Below are 22,028 nucleotides of genomic sequence, written 5' to 3' on the forward strand. Positions count from 1 at the left end.
AAATTCAGGCAGTTGGATTCCTAGCAGAATGTGTGCTGTGGAATGTTCTGAAATATTTTAGATACAACCCAATAAATGCTCTTCTGATTGGAGGAGCTGTGATTTGTATGTATGTGCTGCAGTATCTAAGTATTTGTGTCACCCAGGCTGTGGATGTGCACAGACCCTCAGAAGTTCCAATTATTGACAAAGATGGTGGCTGAAGGGTTTGCACCAAGGATAACATCTTCTTGAATTTTCTCTTTTGAGAAGCATTGCCTGTACCAGAGCTTCCAAAGACATGTGAGGGGCACATTTCTCATCCAATACCAAATTTCCACAGAGAACCCCTGTCGGATGCTCATTAAGTACTTCCCCCACCCCTGCCGGCCACCAACCTCAGTGTCCCCACCTCTGAGATGCAAAGGCTGCCACTTCATGGCAAAGTGGCAGAGACGGCACTGGAGAAGTGCTCCAGTGAGTAACCCTGGAGAAAGGAGTGGCCCACATTCCAGCCACTAGTGTTATTAGAGTTGTTGGCTGTCTGGGTAGGAGAATAGAGAGACTTCTAGTACATTTGTGGATTGTCCCATTAAATTTGTCTCTCTGAATCTGCATTGTTTTTGTTCACTTTTCCTAGGGAAATAGCATTCTGTCTTGATAATAGCTAGCAAGTACAAAAAAATTAATATGCTGAGTTATTATAATTAAGAGTTATAATGCACTTTAAAAAATACTGATTTCATTCCATAACATGTGTTTATTAGTTTATTGGGGTAGCTTCATAGTAAGTGACAGTTGTCATTTATATCATGTAAAAACATTAAAGTAGAGTAGGGCTTTCAGATAAAATATAGGATACCCAGTTAAGTTTTCATGTAACGTAAAGGATAAAGTTGACCGGACATCCTATATTGCACCTGCTCAATCTGGCAACCCCAGGACAAGTGTATCTCTCCAGTACTGTACGCTGACCATTGATTGGCAATTAAGCCAAACCAAAGGACCGAGAGCTTCTACTCTGGCTGATGCCAGGCTTGCTCTGTTTATCCGAGCGTGTTACTGTGACCTCCAAGCACAGGCAGCTTCCCTGGAAAGATTTTCAAAATCTATTATCAGTGTAATCAACATGAAAATATTTGATGAGAACACTGCCTCTCACTGTGTAATAAACTTAAGTAGAAAAGCCAAAGCAGTGGTATTTTCATCAGGTCTTTGGATGTCAGGAGAAAAGAGTTCCACACTCAGCGAATATAGATAGGTCTGTTTGGGGCTGTGTGAAATCCAATTGTGTGGAGGTTTGGAATAATCAGGAGTGACAGTCTAAGCACTTTCTCTTCAAAGTGATTTTACAGAAAGCATCATTTCCTAGGGAAAGGACACACGGAGCTCTCATAATGCTGAAAGAGCACCCATGTATCAATTTATTGGTGCCGGTTTCATGAGCCAGAGTTACAAATTGTATTCAGATTTTCAACTTTACTCTCTGTAGCTGTTAGGCGGAAGTTCCCTCCAGGTGATAAAAAATGATTGCAAAAAAAAAAAATTCTCTAATACTTTTGTAGTTCCCACATAATGTCTTCAAGGATCTGTGCAGAAGTTTCTAATGTTGCTTTGTGAAGCTGGCTCCCGCATGAAGAAAAACAATAGTTTAGTTTTCCTCAATTAAAAAAAAAAAAGAATTTGAGTTGGGCTATGTAATTTCAGCTTCCCTAAATGAGGCCTTTGGAAAATTGTGGGGTGGCAAGTGTGTGATTTTGGTCTTGGCGCACAACTTTGGAGCTAATTTTTTTTTTGTAATAGCTACCAATGGTTGTCTTAACAGATTTCGCCTCTGAACAGCATGTTGCATAGCTAAGTAATAGGCCTAATGGCAGGGCCACATTCAATAACTTTTATTTTCTGAAGAAGGGTTAATAACTGAAAGAAAAAAAAAAGATGTCAAGGTTGACCACGGTTCTTAGTCACAGGATGAAAAATGTGTCCAACAGTATTTTTACTTTGAGCTTTCATCCTGAGAATATCTCCCAAGAAGAAGGAATCAAGGGCTCAACACAAACTTTTTCCCAAACAGTAGATCCTAGCATTGACCTTGAAGTATATCATCCTTATTAGCTCTTAGTTGCCAACGATGACAGATGCGTTCAGTGCCATCTGTGAACCATCCTGGGAACAGTAAGGGTGCATGAATTCTTTGTGGTGCTGGTTCCATACGTGATGGTGCCATTGAGAGAGATGCAGTAGTAGTCCTTTGTGCTGATTTAACAAGTAGAAATACATAGGTGCTTGGGTGGTGTATTTGCCTTTGCTATTAAAAGTGATGCTCCAGATGAACAAAAGGGTTGTTTTCATCTAAAAGTCAATACAGACTCAATGGCCATAACAAATTAATTGCCCTGGTGCTTGGCTTAGTCTTGTCTGAGTAGGTTGGCATTACTCTCTTGTGTTTTAAATCTTTCCCACTTGGCCTATAAACATAATCATCTCACCTACTTAAGATTAAAAAAATAATAATAGGAGAAACCTTCTCTCACCCTCTTTAACCCTGGTTAATGACTGTTTTGTTGCCAGAGATTTCTTTTCTGATGTTGTCTCTGTTGTTCGTGGTTGCGTGGCTTTGAGATGGGTCTAGTGACACTGCCACACACAAGATTAAACCTAAACTCCTCTATCGCCTCCCCCTCCCCACGGCCACTGTGAATGCTGTACCATCAAGGAAATAGATGCAGGACGCCATGTGACCTTTGCTATTTCTTCTCTTCTAGGTATCTCAGTAACAAAGAAGACGCATACATGTAAGTAAAGCATTTTTTCTGTTCCAAGTTTTTTGAAGAGTTGGAATTGACATATGTCTGGCTGCTGTGACCCTCTGAGTATAAAGTAGTGTTTCAGCTGTGATCCGTGGTTAGCCGAGGTCATACTTTTCAACCTGTAGTGGTCGGAAGTGGCACATCTCCACCTGTTTGTACTGACTGTGTGTTGAAGAGAGAGGCTAGACCGATTCTGATGAACTCTAGTGTCTCAAGCAGGAAGTCTTTAGGGAAACCATGAACTCTAGCCAGGAAGATCAGTTTGCTGCTGATCACCCTTAACTTGGCATCCTTCTGGAAGAGTCGGTATGTTTCTAGGACATATCCCCTTGATTCTTTTCTGTGTTGGTTTCCTTCTCCTTACCCTTAATTCACAAATTAGGCTGTTCTGTACTGATGTCTGTGGAGCAAAGATACTGTTTGGGAAGATGGTACTGTCTCTCACCCAAGGGCATGACCTGCAGAGGCCCTGGTGAAGGGCATTGGTAGTCTGATGTGAAATGTGTGCTGGATTTATGCTCTGTATTCATCCCACTTCTCAGGCTCAACCACTTTCATCAATTGCCTTCATTCAAACTACACCGTAACTTTACAGACCCACATCAATGTAAGATGTTGTGATTGGTGAGCTGAACAATCATGTCTGACTGTGCCTTGAATCTCACAGCATTGATGCAGGCAGTTAACTTTCACTGTTCTTGACCAGCATTTTATTTAGGCATTGCATTCATGGTATCATGAGAATATGATGACTATTTTGGACCACAGATAGGTGCTTCCTATAAGACGTGTTTGGACATCCTTCTAAAGCAAGCAGTAGAAACATCTGTGGCACAACCCAGGGACAACAGGGATGTATCCCCCCAAATTTTCCTAATTATATTTTTACAATTTTTTATTTCTTGTGAAATGTTTGGGAGAAGAAAAAGTATTTGTGTCGTATCAAAGTAGTTTAGCCAATGACTCAGTTGATTCTTGAAATCTGCTCTTTGGTTTGTCTGTCTGTCTATCTGTATTTGTAGAAAACTAAAATGAAAAAAAAAGGAGAAATACCAAACAGAAATTTAAAAAAAAAAAAAACATCCAATTTGATGAATCGTTGCCTGACTTTTAGGGCCCAGTCCTGTAGTCTGTCCACATGGCTCTCTCATGGGCATCCATGCAATGTTTGTTCAAGGAACAATGACAAGCTCTGGCCCACACTACATACCCGATCAGGATGGCACCTGCATCTCTCACTGCACAGTTCCAGTTGGCTGTCCCTCCATGAGGGTAGTGTGTGACCTGTAGCTTTTTGGGGGTTGTTTTGTCATCGTCGTTGTTGTTCTTGCTGTTGTCGGTGCATAATTGAGCTCATGATGACTGAGAGATTGACAGTGCAGGAGACTGAAGTCCTCTGTATATCCGCAGGGCAGGCATGGTACAGAGCGCTTCCTTGCACAGCCTTGCCCATGAGCTCGTCCCTGGCCTGGAGGGACCCACTCTAGAGGTGGTAAGTAATTCAGTCTTTCTGCTAGCTCAGTCCTGGGCCGCTCCCAAACAGGGGCTGATGATAATGCCTGCTGTGTATGGTGCTTTGGGGTATGGACTCCTGGCCACTTGGTGATACACAGAAAGCTACTGACTGTTTGCATATGACTTGGCTCTTGGAGCAGTGAACAAAACCATGAGTTCAATTCCTTGGGACATGAAGAGTACATCTCAGCTAATAAGCTACTGTAAGACAAAGGCTGTAGACAAGAATAATGCGCAAGAGCCCATGACAAAGATATCTGAGGCATTGTCATCCCTGAGAATGGTGTCATTGGCCTATTGGAGAAACAATTAACCTGTGGTTGAATTCAATCCATGGGAGGATTGAGGTGACAGCATGAGAGTGGTGGCTAGTGAGGACGAATGGGTGTTCCGATAACAAGTGGCTTCACCACAGGGGCCTTTCATCAAAGGCTAAGATAGTTTCATCAGCTACACCTGCTTTGAAACAAAACCGAGGTAGCTGGAGTAGACTGTGCCTGTGTAACTAGGAAAATCAGCAGGAAAATGTTTCAATATTAAGCATAAAGTGAAGGTAGACTTGGAGTTTTATGTCATTGGCAGATTTAGATGAGAAATCATGTTGGGTCTTTTTTGGTTGATATTTACTTTACTGATTTCAGGGAGAGGACCCCCCCCCAAATAGCTCCATGACAAGTTGGAAAGAATCATACCTGAATAGAAGTTTGGCACAAGGAGACATTAGATTGTTCAAGGGCATGTTAGTGGAAGACCTCCATTCCGCTTACACTGGGAGATTGTTTTTGTCACCCAGCTCAGCAGATAGCCCATTGTATTTTTGATCTTAGCATCTCTATAGAGCCCACAGCTCATGACAAGAAAGAAAATCAATTGGATCTCTCTAATCCTGTTCACCCAAATGACTTTTGTAGCATCTGTTGGATTTTTCCTGAAAACTGAACTGTCCTAACTTGCTCATTAGTTGTTTTAAGGTGTTAACGTCCAGTTACTCTTAAATCATCTTGACATCTGTTCTTCAAGAAGTTTCACTCTCAGTGAAATGTATGAATTCATTTTTGTACTGTCTCGAAATTTCCATTTTAGCCCAGGTTCTGGAAACCATGGTCAGGACCTGACTACATGATCATGGACAGGTGAAGTCACCCCACATTAGCAATTTCAAATTCAGTATCCTAACTGCCCTCACAGAGAGATTGTTCAACTTACAAATTAATATGTACAGCTGCAGAATATATTATCAGACCAGAGTGTCAGCTCACAGGCACACCAGTCAGCAGAGCAAGAACCATAAAATGAACCTGAATAGTTGTGACATCTGATAATATTTTAGGATACCTTATTATTTGGAAAGCATGAACATTGCTTCTTTTTTTTTTTTTAAAAAGTGTTTTTAGTGAGTTCAGCCAGAAGTTCTTGTTAATAGGAATTGTGATTGTTAGTTGTAGAGGAACAGATGTATGTTGTCTTTGGAGCTATCAGGATCTCTGAGTTCCTGAGAAGGGTACTTCAAGAGTCTGTTTTTTTTTTTGTTTGTTTTTTTTTTTAACTGTGATGGGCCAATGGGAGAAGGCAGTTTGGGGGTAAACACAAAGGCATCCCAAATTGGTCAAGGAGTACTTCCCAGAGTGACGTCCTGCGATTGTTGATAGGAAATGGTGCCATTGGTTTTGGTATGTGCATAAAAGAGAGTTCTTGGTATTTGTGGAATAAGGATGCCTTTGATCAGTTTTATACTGTGGTGTAGAAGTTCAGCTTAATTTCCATGGTGATTACACAGCACATGTATTTGGTTGGACACTTTCGAGATTGCCTTTGCTTTGGTGTTTTGCAAGTTTGTTCTGGTCTCTTTTCTGCTGAAATAGTACTGTGTGGATAAGTATCTTTTCTTGGAATCAGCTACTGCGTTGATTTTTTGTTATTTGCCAAGGGCAACTGGTCATCCCCTGACTTCTTAAATCTAAGTGTGTTGGATCACTCTGTATTCGCTACTCTGTAAAAAGAAGACAAATAAGGAGGTGAAAAAAAAAAGTGACATCATCCTACTAGTTCCAACTGCTGGAAAGTTGGGCATCAGTTATAAAGATAGGGGATCTATCAGGTGGCCACACAACACAGCCCACAAGAGACTGGCAGGCCCCGTGTTGCTTCCGGAAGCATCAGACCATTGTCACTGCCTCCTGTTTTCACTTCTGTTTATGTTCTTGCCTTCCCTGCTTGCTTTATTCCACACACGAGACCTCATACATGTTCAAAAAGTATGAGTTCCACAGAAGTAAGGAGTCAGAAAAAATAAACATGTCCGTTAAATCCCAACTGAAATTGTGAATTTCCCTCAAAAAATCCAGAAATAAAATGTGCTTCTGTACCTCCCAGACCATTTGGAGTGTAACATGAATAGCCATTAAAATGTGATTGAGTGTATGTCCCAACATTTGGTGGTAGCAAGCTGATACCTAAAAATCTAAACTTAAAGCATTATATTCTTTATGAAGAGATTTTCATTTTCAGTAGTAAAAGTATTTTAGCACACTTCAGAACATTTCTTGGTGTCATAATCTTTTAAATCTTTTTTTAAAAAGTGCTTATTGCAACCGTCTAAAGTAGAGTAAGTAAACATATTCACTTTTCACTCCAGAAAGTTGGCTTTGAATTTGACTTAAAAGAAAATTAGTTTGGAGGCCTCCACCTTGTCTCCTTAGGCATTTGTTGATATCCCAAGATGAGTGCAACAGTTTGTCACAATTGTTGCCATTTACTCAGGGGGTCCACGAGACAGAACCACCTCCTTTTCTCCTTTTCTTTTCGTTTCCTCAGGGCCCTTCTTTTTGATTGTAGAATTTTCTCAACCTCAACTTTAGGGTTCACCCACACTATTTTTGCAGTCCAGGAAAACATGGGAACCATTCTTGGCAATGCAAATGGAAGGTGCTTTGGTGATAGGGTTAATAGATTGCTATGACAACTCATGTGACTCACAGTGTGACTCACAGAAATTTTATTTTGGTTGCTGGCGAAGTGTTCCATTAAGACGAATGGACATGAGAAGAAGCCACACCAAAGTTCTTTCAATAGAACTTCATCCAGCTCTTGTGTATCCATTGACAGACAAGGCGAGAAAAGAGCTAACCTAGCACTGCCATGGGAACTGCAAAGACTGTGGTTGAGCTTAGTAAAACTGCTGGAAAGCCCAGAAGACATTAAGCTTGCTGACAATGAGACCAAAATATAGGTGTTGGCATCTTAGAGATCTCATTAATAGACAACTATTGAGGACCTATTCTGTTTCTCTGTCTCTCTGTAACTCTGCCTTTTAAATAAATAAACTTTTTTTTTAAAGATTTTTATTTATTTTTTATTACAGCCAGATATACAGAGAGGAGGAGAGACAGAGAGGAAGATCTTCCGTCCGATGATTCACTCCCCAAGTGAGCCGCAACGGGCCGATGCGCGCCGATCCGAAGCCGGGAACCTGGAACCTCCTCCGGGTCTCCCACGCGGATGCAGTGTCCCAATGCATTGGGCCGTCCTCAACTGCCTTCCCAGGCCACAAGCAGGGAGCTGGATGGGAAGTGGAGCTGCCGGGATTAGAACCGGCGCCCATATGGGATCCCGGTGCGTTCAAGGCGAGGACTTTAGCCGCTAGGCCACGCCGCCGGGCCCTAAATAAATAAACTTTTAAAAAAAAGAATTAGGGGGCTTGGCAGCGTGGCCTAGTGGCTAAGGTCTTCGCCTTGATCCCATATGGCCGCTGGTTCTAATCCCGGCAGCTCCACTTCCTCTCTATCTTTCCTCCTCTCAGTATATCTGACTTTGTAATAAAAATAAAAATAAATCAAAAAAAATTTTAAAAAAAAATCAAATCTTTAAAAAAAAAAAAAAAAAAAAAAAAGAGAATTAGGGAAAATATCCAGGCTTCTGATATTGTGTATGCAACAATAAGACAAAACGTAGAGTTTTAGCCCTGGTTGCTTAGGGAAAAAAAACAAAAAAACTATTCCCACTGATCTTCTCTGCCTGTTCTCACCCTAAGTAATTTCTATTCTGTCTCTTCAAGATCAACCAGTCTGAAGAAATAAGCATCCCTTTGTGCTATCTGGAAACATTTGCTTTGTTTAGATACAGCCTGTGCAGCCAGGGCCAAGTGGTCCTAAGCTGAACAGGATTTCTCTGTCTGTTCATATCAGAAACGGATAGACTGCAACTTGGCCCTGCCAGGCAGTTCTTCCAAGGTAGGAGTGTTTCATGGTCTTAAACCCACAGCTCATGCTGAGGAACTGTGCACCCCATAGAAAACCAGTGTTGAGCTAAATGTTTCCATTCGGTGATTGAAGTGAGTTAGTAGACCACAGATTTGTGAATAGAATTTGAAGGAATAGTAATCATGTTCCCATAAGTTCCAAAAGATGTGTTGAAATAGTGTTTGGCTCCATAAAATATATGGTCACTACTATGGAGCAAATGAAACTGCCTAGCCTACCAGTACTGGTGTGTGATTGATAGATTTATTAAGTATTTGATAAACTCTGAGAGACATGATTAGGTGCATCTTTCAAGAAGGGCTAACTCAGTAATGACAGTCACACTAGTTATAGTAGAATTACCAGTCATTGCAGTAGCAGCAGCTACTCCCATTCTATTGTGTGCATCACGTTTAATGTGTTACGCTCATCATCTCATTTAACCTCATAAGCACCATGACTATATTTTTTACTACTTGCATCCACATTTTAGATAAGATAAACTTGCTAATTCACCCAGCTAGCAATGGGCCGAGTCTGTACTCAAAAGACAATATAGTCCTTCTTTATGTGCACAGCAGTGCTGCACTGTCATCTCCAGTATCAGCATTAGCTAGTGCTAGTAAAAATCTTAGAGTCGGGTGCTTTTCTAAGCATTTGAGAAGTACTGGTCTGTCTGGTGTTTATTGCACCTTGATGAGCTAGGCCTTGTTAATACCACAGCCTACAGTTGGAAACTGAGGCCCGGGGTCCTAAAACTAACTAAGTATTTGGTGGAGCCAGGTTAAGGGCAAGTGACAAGGACCTTCATTCTTTACATCCAGATACAACATAGTATGCCTAGTATGAATGTGTTTCCTTTTTTTTTTAATATTGGCTAAATGAAATCTTGGAGTATTATTTTTGAAGATCAATTTGTTTTGACTTGAAAGGCAGGGTTACAGAAGCAGAGAGAGGAACAACAGAGGTCTTCCATCTGCTGCTTGACTCCCCAAATGGATGGAGCTAGACTAAGTCAGAAGCCAGGAATCCAGAGCTTCTTCCAAATCTCCCACATGGGTACAGGCACCCAAGGACGTGGACCATCCTCCACTGCTGTCCCAGGCCACTAGCAGGGAGCTGGATGGGAAGTGGAGCATCCAGGACATATATCGGTGCCCATATGAGATCCTGCTGTCACAGGCCAGTGGCTCTACCTGCTGACACCACAGCACCAGCCCAGATCAGGTATCTTTTACATACAATTATTTTAGCTATGTAGAGCTTGAAGAACTAATCAGCTGTAAGAAAGGGAACAGTTATCTCCACTATATTAAAAGAATTCATTTAAGTAAGGAATTCTGCTGGAAGCTACACAACCTCTTGCAATAAAATGATTATTTGCTTTCTAACAATCTTACCTAATTTATTAGATAAGTGGCATCCATTTAGTGTTTCTATTCCTACCACACAAATGATTTTGTGATTAAAAACAACTCTTCAGAGTGATTACTTAGGTTTCTAGGAATGCTGTGTTCCCCAAAGTAATAGTAATAGCTTATTTCTTATGGCAGAAACCCATCTTTCACTGAAGCAAAGCCTTTAGTGGATATTAATGACACTTACAATAACCTTGTCCATGCTGGCAAACCATATTGACAAATCATATATAACTCATTGCCACAAAGACATGGCATGATTCAGGATCCTGTGGTTTCCTTGAAACCTGACCAAAAGCAAACAAAACCCAGAAAGCTAAAAGAATGCCGAACGAGTTCAAATAGATACATGGGAGGGATAAATATGAATTAAAGAATTAAACAACTAGATTTTGAAGATATCTGACAATATCCATATTTAGAATTGTGTTTATAATTTTATCAGCTTCTGTCTTGGCTGGAATCTGCAGGCAAAAGAATAAAAACGGGCCTGGCGGCGTGACCTAGTGACTAAAGTCCTCGCCTTGAACATACCGGGATCCCATATGGCTGCTGGTTCTAATCCCGGCAACTCTGCTTCCCATCCAGCTCCCTGCTTGGGGCCTGGGAAAGCAATCGAGGACGGCCCAAAGCTTTGGGACCCTGCACCCGTGTGGGAGACCCGGAGGAGGTTCCTTGTTCCCGGCTTCGGATCGGCACAACACCGGCCATTGCGGCTCACTTAGGGAATGAATCATTGGACGGAAGATCTTCCTCTCTGTCTCTCCTCTCTGTATATCTGACTTTGTAATAAAATCTTTAAAAAAAAAAAAAGAATAAACACGGGGAGCTGAGATGACAATGTTTTTGAAACATGAAAAAAGATACTGCTTTACATTAACTTCATTACATGAAATGTTTTGGCTAATGTCTTTACCAGTTGTGTGGCCAGGAAGTTAATATACTTGTAGTTATATAGCCTTTAATGCTGAGATTTTTTTTTTTTTTTTTAGATTTAAGTGACTAAGGTTTTCATTTTCAAGATACTCAATCTCTTTCCTTCACCTGCCCAGGACCTCTCATGATGGAATGTTCTCCAACACCTTATCTCCACCTGTGGATGAATGTATCCAGAGGTGATATATGTTTCTGTATTTTCTTTTGTTACCACATAAACATCAGGCTGCAGTTCCCCATGTTTTATATAGTTACCAGCTACATGTGATGATTAGAAAGCTGAAAGCATGTTAATTAAGCAGCAGAAAATTCTAGAATTGCTGATTATGTTTTTGGGTTCAGTAAGAGAAGCCTAATCCATTCACCTTTTATGCTTGCTTTTTGGAAGAAAAATGCATATATGGTAGATAATACACACAGCTACATTACCTGGGAAGCAGAGAACAGCCCATTTACAGAGAAAAGTAGGGCTGGGAGTCAGGCCAACCTGACTTAGTATTTTTAACCCCTACTGCATGCCAGGAACTGAATGAGGCATGATGTATCATAGAAAATTTAAACTATTTTCCTTACTCTGTCCTGAGAAGAAAGAAAACGCCCACATGAGGAACTTTCAGTAGGAATTATCAGGCCCTAGTGAAAGAGTCTCTCTTTAATTACTGCATGGTTAGTGACACAGTTGGTGAGCTGAACTTCTTCTGTTAGGGTAGCAAGATCAGGTGTGATCAGGAGGTCACTAGATGGCTGAGGCCAGGAGGGTGTGGACCTGTTGGTCTGGAGCAAGGAATTAATGAGAAGAAACCAACCCTCTTTGCTTGGGTTGTTTGCTTGGTCACTTGCTGAGAATGCCTGCCTGGCCACTGGGAGCGCCGTTTCCCATGACCACGACTACATATAAGAGATGGTCCTTTCTGTTTGTCCCTGTGCTGATCATGAAGACATCAGGTCTAGCTCTGCTGTCTTAAGTAGCTAACAGCTAACTGTAATACTGGAATGCATATTCAGGGCAAAAAATCCTAGTATGTGCCAGATGAAGGTTTGGACTTAGCCAAGGGAACTTAATGCATCTTTCTGGTTTGGTTTTGGCTTTCTCCCGTAACTGGTGGGGCGGCATGGACGGTCCAGAGGCCTGTAAACAGTGTTGCTGTCACTTGGTTCATGTGAATTGGTTGTTCCTTCAGTCTCTTCTCTGACCCCGGATAAAATTCTTATTTGTAGATCTACTTCTTTGGGTATTCCTGTGACCCACCATGTAAAAGGAAAAAAGAAGAATTTTTATGGGGCAAGAAAGATCTACTCCAAAAAGGGAAGGCTGTTCTGATTATGAAAGAAGAGTGTTTCACTTTTTTTCTCTGTCGTTCTGGTTTTCAAGTCTAATTGTAGGATCAGTTTTTGCCATTCCATTAAAACCAGAGGCATGGAATGAACAGAGAAACGTGAAAAATGTATAGGCACCTTGAATTGAAAAATGTATATGCACTTTGAATTTTGTGGCTCATGGTTCTGCTTGCTTTCTTTCCTTCATGCTACTAATTGGCTAGAGGCTATGGTAACACTGGAAGCTGGTGCCTTTCCAACCTTTCAAAGCCCAGTGACATGCAGCCTTATAAAAATTTGAGCCACCAGTTTCAAATCCTGCTCAGACTTTAGATAGGTCAAACACACTACATCAAATATGATGTCTTCATCAACAGCAAGAATTAGTTCCGTCGCATAGCTGGAGTAGAATGATATGCCCTTTTTCTCATTGTGGGTCTGTCTTAATTTCTTTAGAGTTAGGGCTGTTCAGCTTGAAGAAAACCAAAGGCCAGAGGAGGCATTCACATTGGCTGCTCGTTCTTAAACATCTTCACTATAATGAGCATGTTGAGTTCATTTACCTGTCTCTTACACCATGCCTTTGTGTGTCGACAAAACTGAAAATCCACTTTGCCTCACCAAGTTGGGGTGTCGGGATAATTGATTGTTACCAGTCTCTGCTGTTAGTAGACAGGATAACACCAGTACCTCCAGAGAACTAAAACTGTGTCCCCTGAGGCCAGTGAAATAGCTGTTTGGTCCCCTGTGTGAAACTTCCTAATAACTTAACTGGGCAGCCTCTGGGTCCCTGGAGGCTTTCTCCACAAGAGTATTCCCTCTCTTTGTTAAGATTGCTTATTAAAAATGATTTTATAATGAAGTTGCCTCAAATAGCAGCTCTTTTCCTGGTTGTCCTTGAAGCTCTGGTGAAGAATCTTAAAGACAACTGTCTAGGGTTTTCCTCCTTATTAAAAAACTTCTCTCTAACCACTGGTACTCTTTATTTTTAAGGCGACAAAGTCTGACTGACACTGGTCGCTCTCTGGTTGATTATGTCGCTTAAACCGCGGTGCCAGACATGATCGGCAGTTGAGCTTGTCATCTGAGCTCAGGAGTCGAATTGATCTCCATGGACTGAAGACATTGAAGTCTGCAGAGGAAACAGCCTTACAGGCTTGCTTGGGTGAGCAGCAGGTAGGGGATGCTGCTGCTGCTAGTTTCTGTCCCTGACTCCATCAAAAACATTGATTGCCAATTATTTTAGCTCTTTGGTCCTAGCTGCCTCATATCTGTAAACAAACCACTTTCCAGCACAAGGGACTGTCATAAAGAGAAATCAAATAATAAAAAAAGGAGCATCATATCTTAGGCTACCCATATACTGTCTACATACAAAGACTTCTAATAAAAATAGACAATCAGGAGAAAAGTCCATGGTTTTGTGTCCATGGCATTAGTCTCAGGGGCTGAGAAAGGCTGGTGTAGCTCCCATAAAGAAGGAGCAGGCTATTTATTGTCAGTAAGGCTTAGCATCAGAAATGTCTCTTCCAAGACTGGCCCTGCCAGTGGCCAGCCAGGCATTCTCAACAGGCCACACAGCAGAAGCACCCATGGTGTAAAGTTGCTAGTGACAGATCCACCTGGAGTTTTCTGACTGCTACACTTGTCAGGCAGTACATCTGCACCGCAGAGGGCTCGAGATGTGGCTTGACACTCAGTTTGCTTTGCAGCGTGAGGCCGGTCAGACCCTCATGATGAGAGGGATCATTGCATGGATAGGAGTCTTGTTTGGTGTGTGTGAAGGTTGCACTGAGAGTAGCAACGTGAGATGACAGGTGTGTTCATCTGTTCCACCATAACAACAACTTTATTATCTCTGTCTCCCAGAGCATCAAGTTGTAAACCTCAAATGTACACAATAACGTTTAGAAAATGTCAACTTCCCATTCAGTGATTCCCTTCACTTCCCCATTTCCCACACGAAAAAAAGAAGCATGGCCTTGCCTGGAATTCCACTGTCAGTGGGATCTTCATCATCTCCTTTAATAAACTTCTAGGGCTTTCGATTGCCTGAGCAGTGTATAAATGCCCCTGTTAGACATCCAAGACCTTTCACAGTCTGACCTTAATGTTTCCAGGGTTCTTGTCCTGGCTTCTTTTGTGCAAGCAGTTTTTGGCATCCTCAGGGATCAGTTTCTAGAAGGTTCTTCTGCATGGGCATATCATGCCTGGTGCCATTGTGTCTGCTGTATCTTGTTTGTCCAGGAGTATCCTTCGTGAGTTTCTGTACCTGTAGAAGTCTTAACTGGGCCTCCAGCAGTCAACACAATTAACACTTGCCATGTGAAACTTTTCCAACTTCACCTTATTAATGAACTACAACAGCTCCTCTGCCCCCCGCAGTACATTGTTAAGGCAACCATACAGAAATAAACCGTAGATGGTTTGTGTGTATGTAGCTAATAAGATTCTTTAATGATCTTTGTACCTTTTCTCGGGTTTCCTTGCTACCTACAGTATGTTCAAATAGTATCTTCAGCTTGAAATGTGTGTGTGTGTGTGTGTGTGTGTGTGTGCGCGCGCGCGCGTGTGTGTGTAGTTTATATGCAGATGCAATTTTATGACCAGGTACTGTTCTCACACATTTGACTGGAGGAAATGAACTAATATTAAAGTTCCCTTCAGTCGTTTGTAAGATGTAAATCAGAATCTCATCCAGGGGAAGCGTTTAGCCTCACAGTTAAGACATCAGTGCCTCATTTATCAGAGACCATGGGTTTGATTCCTGATTCTAGCTTTCTGCAAATACACATCCCAGGAGGCAATAAAAGATAGCTCAAGTAATTGTGTTCCCATCACCCACATCAGGAATCTAGATTGAGTTCCCAGCTCCCAGCTTCAGTCCAGCTTAGGCCACTGCACACACCTGGCAAATAAAGCAATGGACAGGAGTCTGTGTCTCTATCACCCTCCTACTCTCTCACCTTCTCAACTCTTCTACCCATTAAATAAATCCATCAAGATGGATCTTTAAAAACATTCTAACCTAAAGGCTGAAAAATACTTGCATTTCTTCCATTCAGTTTATCACCTGCTGCGTCCCAAGGTACACATTAACAAGAAAGTAGAATTGGGAGTGGAGCTCAGACTCAAGGCCTGGCACCACAGTATACAGTAGGACCATCTTTTTTTTTCTTAAAGACTTTATTTATTTTTATTGCAAAGTCAGATATACAGAGAAGAGAAGAGACAGAGAGGAAGATATTCCATCCAGTGATTCACTCCCCAAGAGACTGCTAGGCTGGAGCTACAGCAATCTGAAGCCAGGTCTCCCACGCAGGTGCAGGGTCCCCAGGCTTTGGGCCCATCCTTGACTGCTTTCCCAGGCCACAAGCAGGGAGTTTTATGGGAAGTGGGGCCACCAGGATTAGAATCAGCACCTATATGGGATCCCGGTGCGTTCAAGGTGAGGACTTTCACCACTAGGCCACGCCATCAGGCCCACAGTAGGAGCATCTTAGCCACTTTATCACTGTCTAAGATGTACTGTCTTTCTCAGTGGACTCTTAAGCACCATTTACATTGTCTGGACAAACTCGGTCTAAATCAGATGTTCAAATTGATAGAGTAAAAGGGAAAGGGACATTTTTTAGGTTTCTGTGACATCTATGTACATGCAAAGTTGAAAACTGGAAGAGAGAATTGTCTGCCCTGCCCAGGAGTAGAAGACATGGTCTTCTGTCAATGGCAGGGTTGTGTGTCTCCATTCTCTAAAGGAAGAAGTGATCCTAACCCATTCAACAGCTTTTGAAGCAGAGGCAGCAGACGATGGCATTCCATACTGATCCTGAAGGTAAATCCTGCACACATGTGACCTTTGTTCCAGATCAGAGCACCTGATGTCCCTGTGCGTGCATCTGGTCCGGAATGTGAGGATGTTTCCGGAACTGACCAGTGACTGATTTCAAAATGACTGTCCACCTCCTGGCTACACCCGACTCTCATTTCCATGCCACTTGCCTTGAAATTCTTTGAAAAATGCCATTTAAGCTTCTTTTACAGCTTGTCTTTGTAACTTTTTCTTGAGCCAAAACAAAAAGAGCAAAGTGATCCCTTGCAGTATCAATTCCTTGAGAGGAAACCTTGCTTATAAATGAGAAGATGAGATGTGACCCAATAAAAGAATCTATTTTAATTTTAATTTATTTCCTGGTGGCCTTTTCTGCCTCCTTAGGCGATGACCTAACCAACTCTATCTTAACGTTGATTTTTTTTTTTCCCTTCCAAGGTCAAAAAGCACTGTGGAATTATTGCAAGGGCAGAATAAATGTTCTTGGCCTGTACCATAAGGTCTAGCTCTGTATGAAATTTGAATCCAAGTTTTCTCAGAGTCACGCTGATTTTTTTTCTCCTTGGGCAAGTTCTGTGAGCCTAGAGAGAAGATAAAGTTGAAGATGTTGGGGGCCTCTGACAATGTTCATTGTAGAAACACTGTTGCTCATGGCCTCCTTCTCCCGTTCCCTGTCTTAGATGAAGGCTTCCACTGATAGAGCCTCAAGAGTTTTCTTCCCCGGGCTGGCAGTGTCACACAGCCAGGCACAAAGCAGAGCCTTTCTACAGGCAGCCCAGCCTACAGTGTCCAGGTTGGAGAAGGTAAAACTGTTAGACCACCCCACACATAACCACACCACCTCTTCGTTTCCTCACCACCTCTTCCCCACAAAAACAGAGTTCTGGCTGAAGCCTGTCAAAGAACTTTCTGTGGCCTGATCTGTAGAAATTCCCTACCTATGTGTGTAAGTTTAGGGTGAGTCAAAATAGAGGAGGGGCTTCTCATTTGGCTATGGCAGCCAAACTGGGTCAATATCGTTTAGGATGTTATGTGGCTGTGCGACTCCGAGCTTGGATTTCTGATGAACAAAGGAATCCATGAGGGTCTCATTGTCACCAATTCTCTTATTATTTAAGCTCCTCTCCGATGGTAGTGAATTCTTCCTCATCCTAACCTTTGGAGACAACTTGCCCATGATTTGATGACTGCCCTGCTGAAACACAGAGGGAGCAGCTCCTCATATTCTGGCCAAAACTGTGCATCCTGTGCTAAAGTCCTTCCAAAAGTTCACAGAGAATGGGATTCAAAGATAAATTCGTTTTGGTGGAAAAAATATTTTGAAATCCTGGCATAGCTTGTTTTCATTTTTTGTTTGAATATTTGCAAGGAATGGACAGACAGGGATCTCCTATCAGCTATTTCCGTTCCTGAATGACCACAGCAGCCAGAGCTTAGTCAGGCCGGAGTCAGGGTACTAGAAGTCAATCCCAGTCTTTGTGGATGGCAGGGATCCAACTATGTAAGCCATCACTGTTTTCCAGTATGTACATTGGCTGCAAGCTTGAATCAGAAGAGCTGGGACCCAAACTCAGGCACTCTGAGATGAGCTGTGGGTATCATAAAGGGTATCACGCCTGCTAGGCCAGATTCCCACCCTTCATGCATAGTTTTCTCATAATGTGCATTTTGCATAAACTTTTTGAAGACCACCATTCATGCATGCTTCATGTCTATTAAGAGTAAAAAAGAATGAAGTTTCTCTTGTGGTCTCATCTGCATTCAATGAGATCACCTTGCATTGGCATACTTAGAAATCTTCTGGAGCCAACACCTTTGGCATAAAGCTGGGTTCGCTCTACACTGCGTGAAGTAAAGCTCTACTATGTTCTCATCTAAAATGCATCCTCAATCCCACTGAGTCACTGTGCTAAGATACCCTTACATAAATGTATGTGTCTTAGAACGGACCATGAGACTCTGAAGCTGGTAGACAGAGAGCATACTGGGAAGAGCTCCAAGGAGCAACATTTACACGGAGTAGAGGAAGTTGGACGGAGCAGGACAAGTTGAATAACCATGCAGTTGCAGCCAGGGCTTCAGCAGGTGCCACAGGCAGATCAAAGTGGGCAGGACCCTTCAGTGCTATCTCAGATTGAGACAAGAGGTTGCATTTTTCTGCTGCACCTACCAGCTGTTGGGTGCCAGCTGTACCAAAGAGGGGCAAAACCTTGGGCAAGGCAGCTGCCCTTTGCCGAGGAAAGATCCCAGGGCACAGTCTAGCCATTGCAGACACTACCTGAGTAGGAATGAGGGCCCCAATCCTGAAGCCTGGAATCTTGGGTGCCACATTTCAGTGTCCATGAATATGAAATATAAATTTCAAAAAATCCATATTGTCTTTATTTAAAATGGCACACATTTTATTGCTTAGCCAGAATTTAATAAAATATATGCTTGGCATCAGCATTGCAGTTGTACCAGGACTGCAAATGCTGTAGAAAAAAATGTTTGTTTTTTTTTTCTGTTGAATAAAGTTCTTCGTTAGGATTTCTGGCTGTGTGCATTATAAATCATATGTGTGTGTTATTTCACATAATGTTTGTGTTTTTTTCCACACATGGCCATTTCAGACTGTTAACACATTTTTCTCAATTATAAAAATAAATAACACATTTCCAAATTATTTGGACTGATGTAAAATGTATTCACAGAAGAATTAAGAAAATGCCTGCCGAAAACTCATTGTTTTTTTCTTCTGTGTTACCATTTGACAGTCTGCTCCTGTCTTATAGTTGACGTATTAGTGTCTGAAATATTATTGCGAGGCCTACTCATACACCTAGTAAAGTCTGTCATCTCCATGGTTTTGGAACCTCCACCCACTTTTTGCCTGTTAGCAACTACTTGCAAAGGAGGCCAGAATTAAGATTAGTGGTGGCTGGGAACCCTGGGAACCCTTATGAACTGGCAATCCCATCCCCCAAGTGTTATCATAAAAGACAAAAGCCAGTGATAATTAGTGATAAAGCACAGAATGAGGCTTAGTTGTGGTCCTTCCCTCTCAACAGAGCTTAGGATTTAGTGAGGTTCAAGTTCACTGTTATCTCTAAAATGGAGATCCCAATATGAGAAAATAAACCCAAACTGATTTCATGGAGTGTTTATTAGCTATGGAGGAAAGAGCTAATTATTACCACTCTTACCATCTGGGCTCAAAATGCATTCTCCCCTCCCCACTCTATACGAATCCCAGAATTGTTAAGCCCCCAAGTTTTCCTTCACGTAGTTCTGTGATCTTTCTTCCCCTCTATTCAAAACACCTCTATTCTCCCCAGGACTATGCAACTCTGGAGAAGGGCGTCTAGTTTCAGGGGTGCTGAGGTTTTACACAAAAGTCTGAACCTCTAGGGTGGAGATGGAATCAGGGTTTATCTCAATGGAATGATATCTTGCATAGCTCTCCAGCGTTTGGTTTCTGCAGCTCTGCCTCCGCAAAGAGGGGCCTTTCTCCTATTCAAAGAGAATTAATAGGTTAGAGAAACCCTTTACCCTGCCTAAAAGCCTCCTGGGTTCCAGCAGCTTCCACCTGGGAAAATATGCAGCCGTTCTATGGGAGATGCCTGTGTTTGAGGCCTTGTGAAAAGAATTCTGAAATTACCACTGCCCTGGACATCAATGGCAGTTTGGTCCATCTGCTTTAGCCATTACCATAAGAATGACAAGGTCCCAGGCAGGGAGTAGCTTTGCAGGTGACAAAATGTCTGGTTGGAGAATCCTATAGTTCACTCTAGGAGTGGAAGAATCCTACGTATGCTCTATCGAGTCACCCATCTCAGTTCACCCGCCCCAACCCATCCGATTGCAAGCATTGTGCAACTGCGCCCCTTAACATGCTCATAGTGCAAATGACCAGGATGTTTTTGATACATAAAGTTAGCTAATAAGCTGTGAGGTAAAGTCATCACCGTTTTCAATGGGCAGAATGCATCCACTCCTTCATTTTTTTCCTATAGAAAATAAATCACTTTTTTTTGGTCAGAATTCCGGTGAGTAATTCACATGACTGTCAATTCCACGCCCTTACGGATTATAACCACTAGGCAGCTGGCCAGGAAAACACAAGTCTGAAAATGCTCCTGTTTTAAGAAAATTAAATTCATCGTTGCTCCTCCTGTGGGCACAGGCAGCAGGCAGGAAGCCTGGACATTCTCGCCCAGGAAAGGGATACGGTTTTGCTGAGCTTATCAGGAGTCAATAACCTACCTGGCATCTCAAGATCTTGATACCCAGATGCAGTGCTTGGTTTGGGTTTCCACATGGTCTTTGTTGTTTTGGTTTGTTGGCTTTTTTTTTTTTCCTTTCAGTGTGTGTTACAAAACACAGGCTGAGGTTATAAAACAGCCTTTCTCCCCGTGAGTCACAGCGTCGTGGAGGCTGAATGCGAAACTTCCTCTCATTCCAGCCCAAGAGCTGGAGTTGCAAACAGCTTAGGGCACTGAGCTGGATTAGCCAGAGATGGCCTTGCTGCCGCCACAGTCCATCAGCTTGCCTCTCCTACGTGCAGGGGAAGCTGCCACTCACTGCAAGAGCCTCCTCTGGCTGTTGGGCTACTCTGAGGCCTAAGAAATGCGGCTTATAGAAAGGCAGAATAAATGCTGCGGGAATTGGCCACGTGTATTCCTCCTGGAAATGTTATAAAGCTGAGCAAAGTATCTTTAAAACACTTAGTTCAGCTTGCCCAAGTCACTATCACATTTGGGAAAACGATGAGAACCACTTGATATTTTTCCAATGATGAGCCTTTCTCTTCGTTTCGATCTGCTGGATAGGAACAGAGCTTTCCCATAATGAAATATTTAGTAGCCTTCCAGCCACATTGTGCCCAAGATATGGTCACACCCCTAGGAGAAATACTTAAAATGACAGAGATTAAGGACTGGGTGATTTCAGTCTCAGCTTTCCCATTTGTTTAGAGGCTGATTCAAGCCGAAAACCGGAAAAAATATAAATGGTGACTGATGAAATTAGAGAATGGACTGGTGTTTTTGGAAGCAGGAAAAATGTGTTGTCAATTGTAATAGTGCCATGGATGTTGTCATTTTATTCTTTGTCAGGTGATGAGTGAAGTGGTTACAGTGAAGTGACGAGAGAGCTGAGGTTTGCTCGCTGGGAGCAGGTGAAGGCAGACTGGCAAGATGTTGCTTTAGCTGGATCTTGGGAACACAGGAGGGGATTGCAATTTTCAGTTCTTATCTGAGCTTGAAATGTTTTGAATAAGGTAATTCTTTCACATCTTTGTTGTCTGTGATTTATAAGATGATTATCTGCATGCCTGGGGTTTGGCCACTTTAGATAATTAGTATTTTGCGATAGAAACGTACTTAGGATGAACATATCAAATATAGAAACTTGACAGTGATTTCTTAAATGGGGAAAATTTATGCATCACTCTGTAAGGTATGCACTGATCGTTAACATACTAGAAAAAGTGTACCTTGTGTATTAATTACCTGAACTTCATTTCAGCTAGCAAAAAGACATCGGCATGAACTGCTCTTGTGTCTAAATCTTAAAGAGTGTTAGTGTGGTCACAAAGGATTAAATTTTAGGATCGCAGAGGTGGGAGAGCTACCCTGGTGGTCGTCCCCTCCCAGTTAGAAACAAGCATGCCCTCTGCACGAGGTGTCAGCTGTGTGGTTTGGTCGGCTTCACTTGCTTACTGAAGGGGCAGCGAGACTGGAACCCTTCGAAGGCAGTACCCTTTTCCACTCTATCTTGCCACCTCTATCTCGTCCTTAAAAACACTCATTAACAGGCTGCTCTCTAGAGATCAAAGTAGTTTGCTAAATCCAGACCGTCAACCATGTGTCAGATGTTCACTTTGAGTCGTGTGGCCCCAAATTATCTTTTCTTTTATTGAACGCCATTTCCAAGTTGCGCGATAAGTCCCAGAAGTGATGCTTTTAATTCTGTTCTTGTTAATGCTCCGCAGTGGATGTGC

At 42.3% G+C, this 22,028-nt stretch overlaps 1 protein-coding gene across 2 annotated transcripts in view; it reads left to right on the top strand.

The window, feature by feature from the left end:
- The window catches only part of RORA (RAR related orphan receptor A), an 808,637-nt gene that overhangs the window by 618,215 nt on the left and 168,394 nt on the right, over positions 1-22,028 (top strand). Inside the window, exon 4 of one of the 2 annotated variants that reach the window (XM_058665752.1) lies at positions 2,745-2,774. In XM_058665752.1, the coding sequence (XP_058521735.1) occupies positions 2,745-2,774 (30 nt within the window). Of the gene's footprint in view, positions 1-2,744; positions 2,775-4,199; positions 4,282-22,028 lie in introns of those variants that run through there. The other variant, XM_058665754.1, reaches the window with a different exon arrangement.

This window comes from Ochotona princeps, chromosome 6 (assembly GCF_030435755.1).
Source record: "Ochotona princeps isolate mOchPri1 chromosome 6, mOchPri1.hap1, whole genome shotgun sequence".
Classification (NCBI taxonomy): domain Eukaryota; kingdom Metazoa; phylum Chordata; class Mammalia; order Lagomorpha; family Ochotonidae; genus Ochotona; species Ochotona princeps.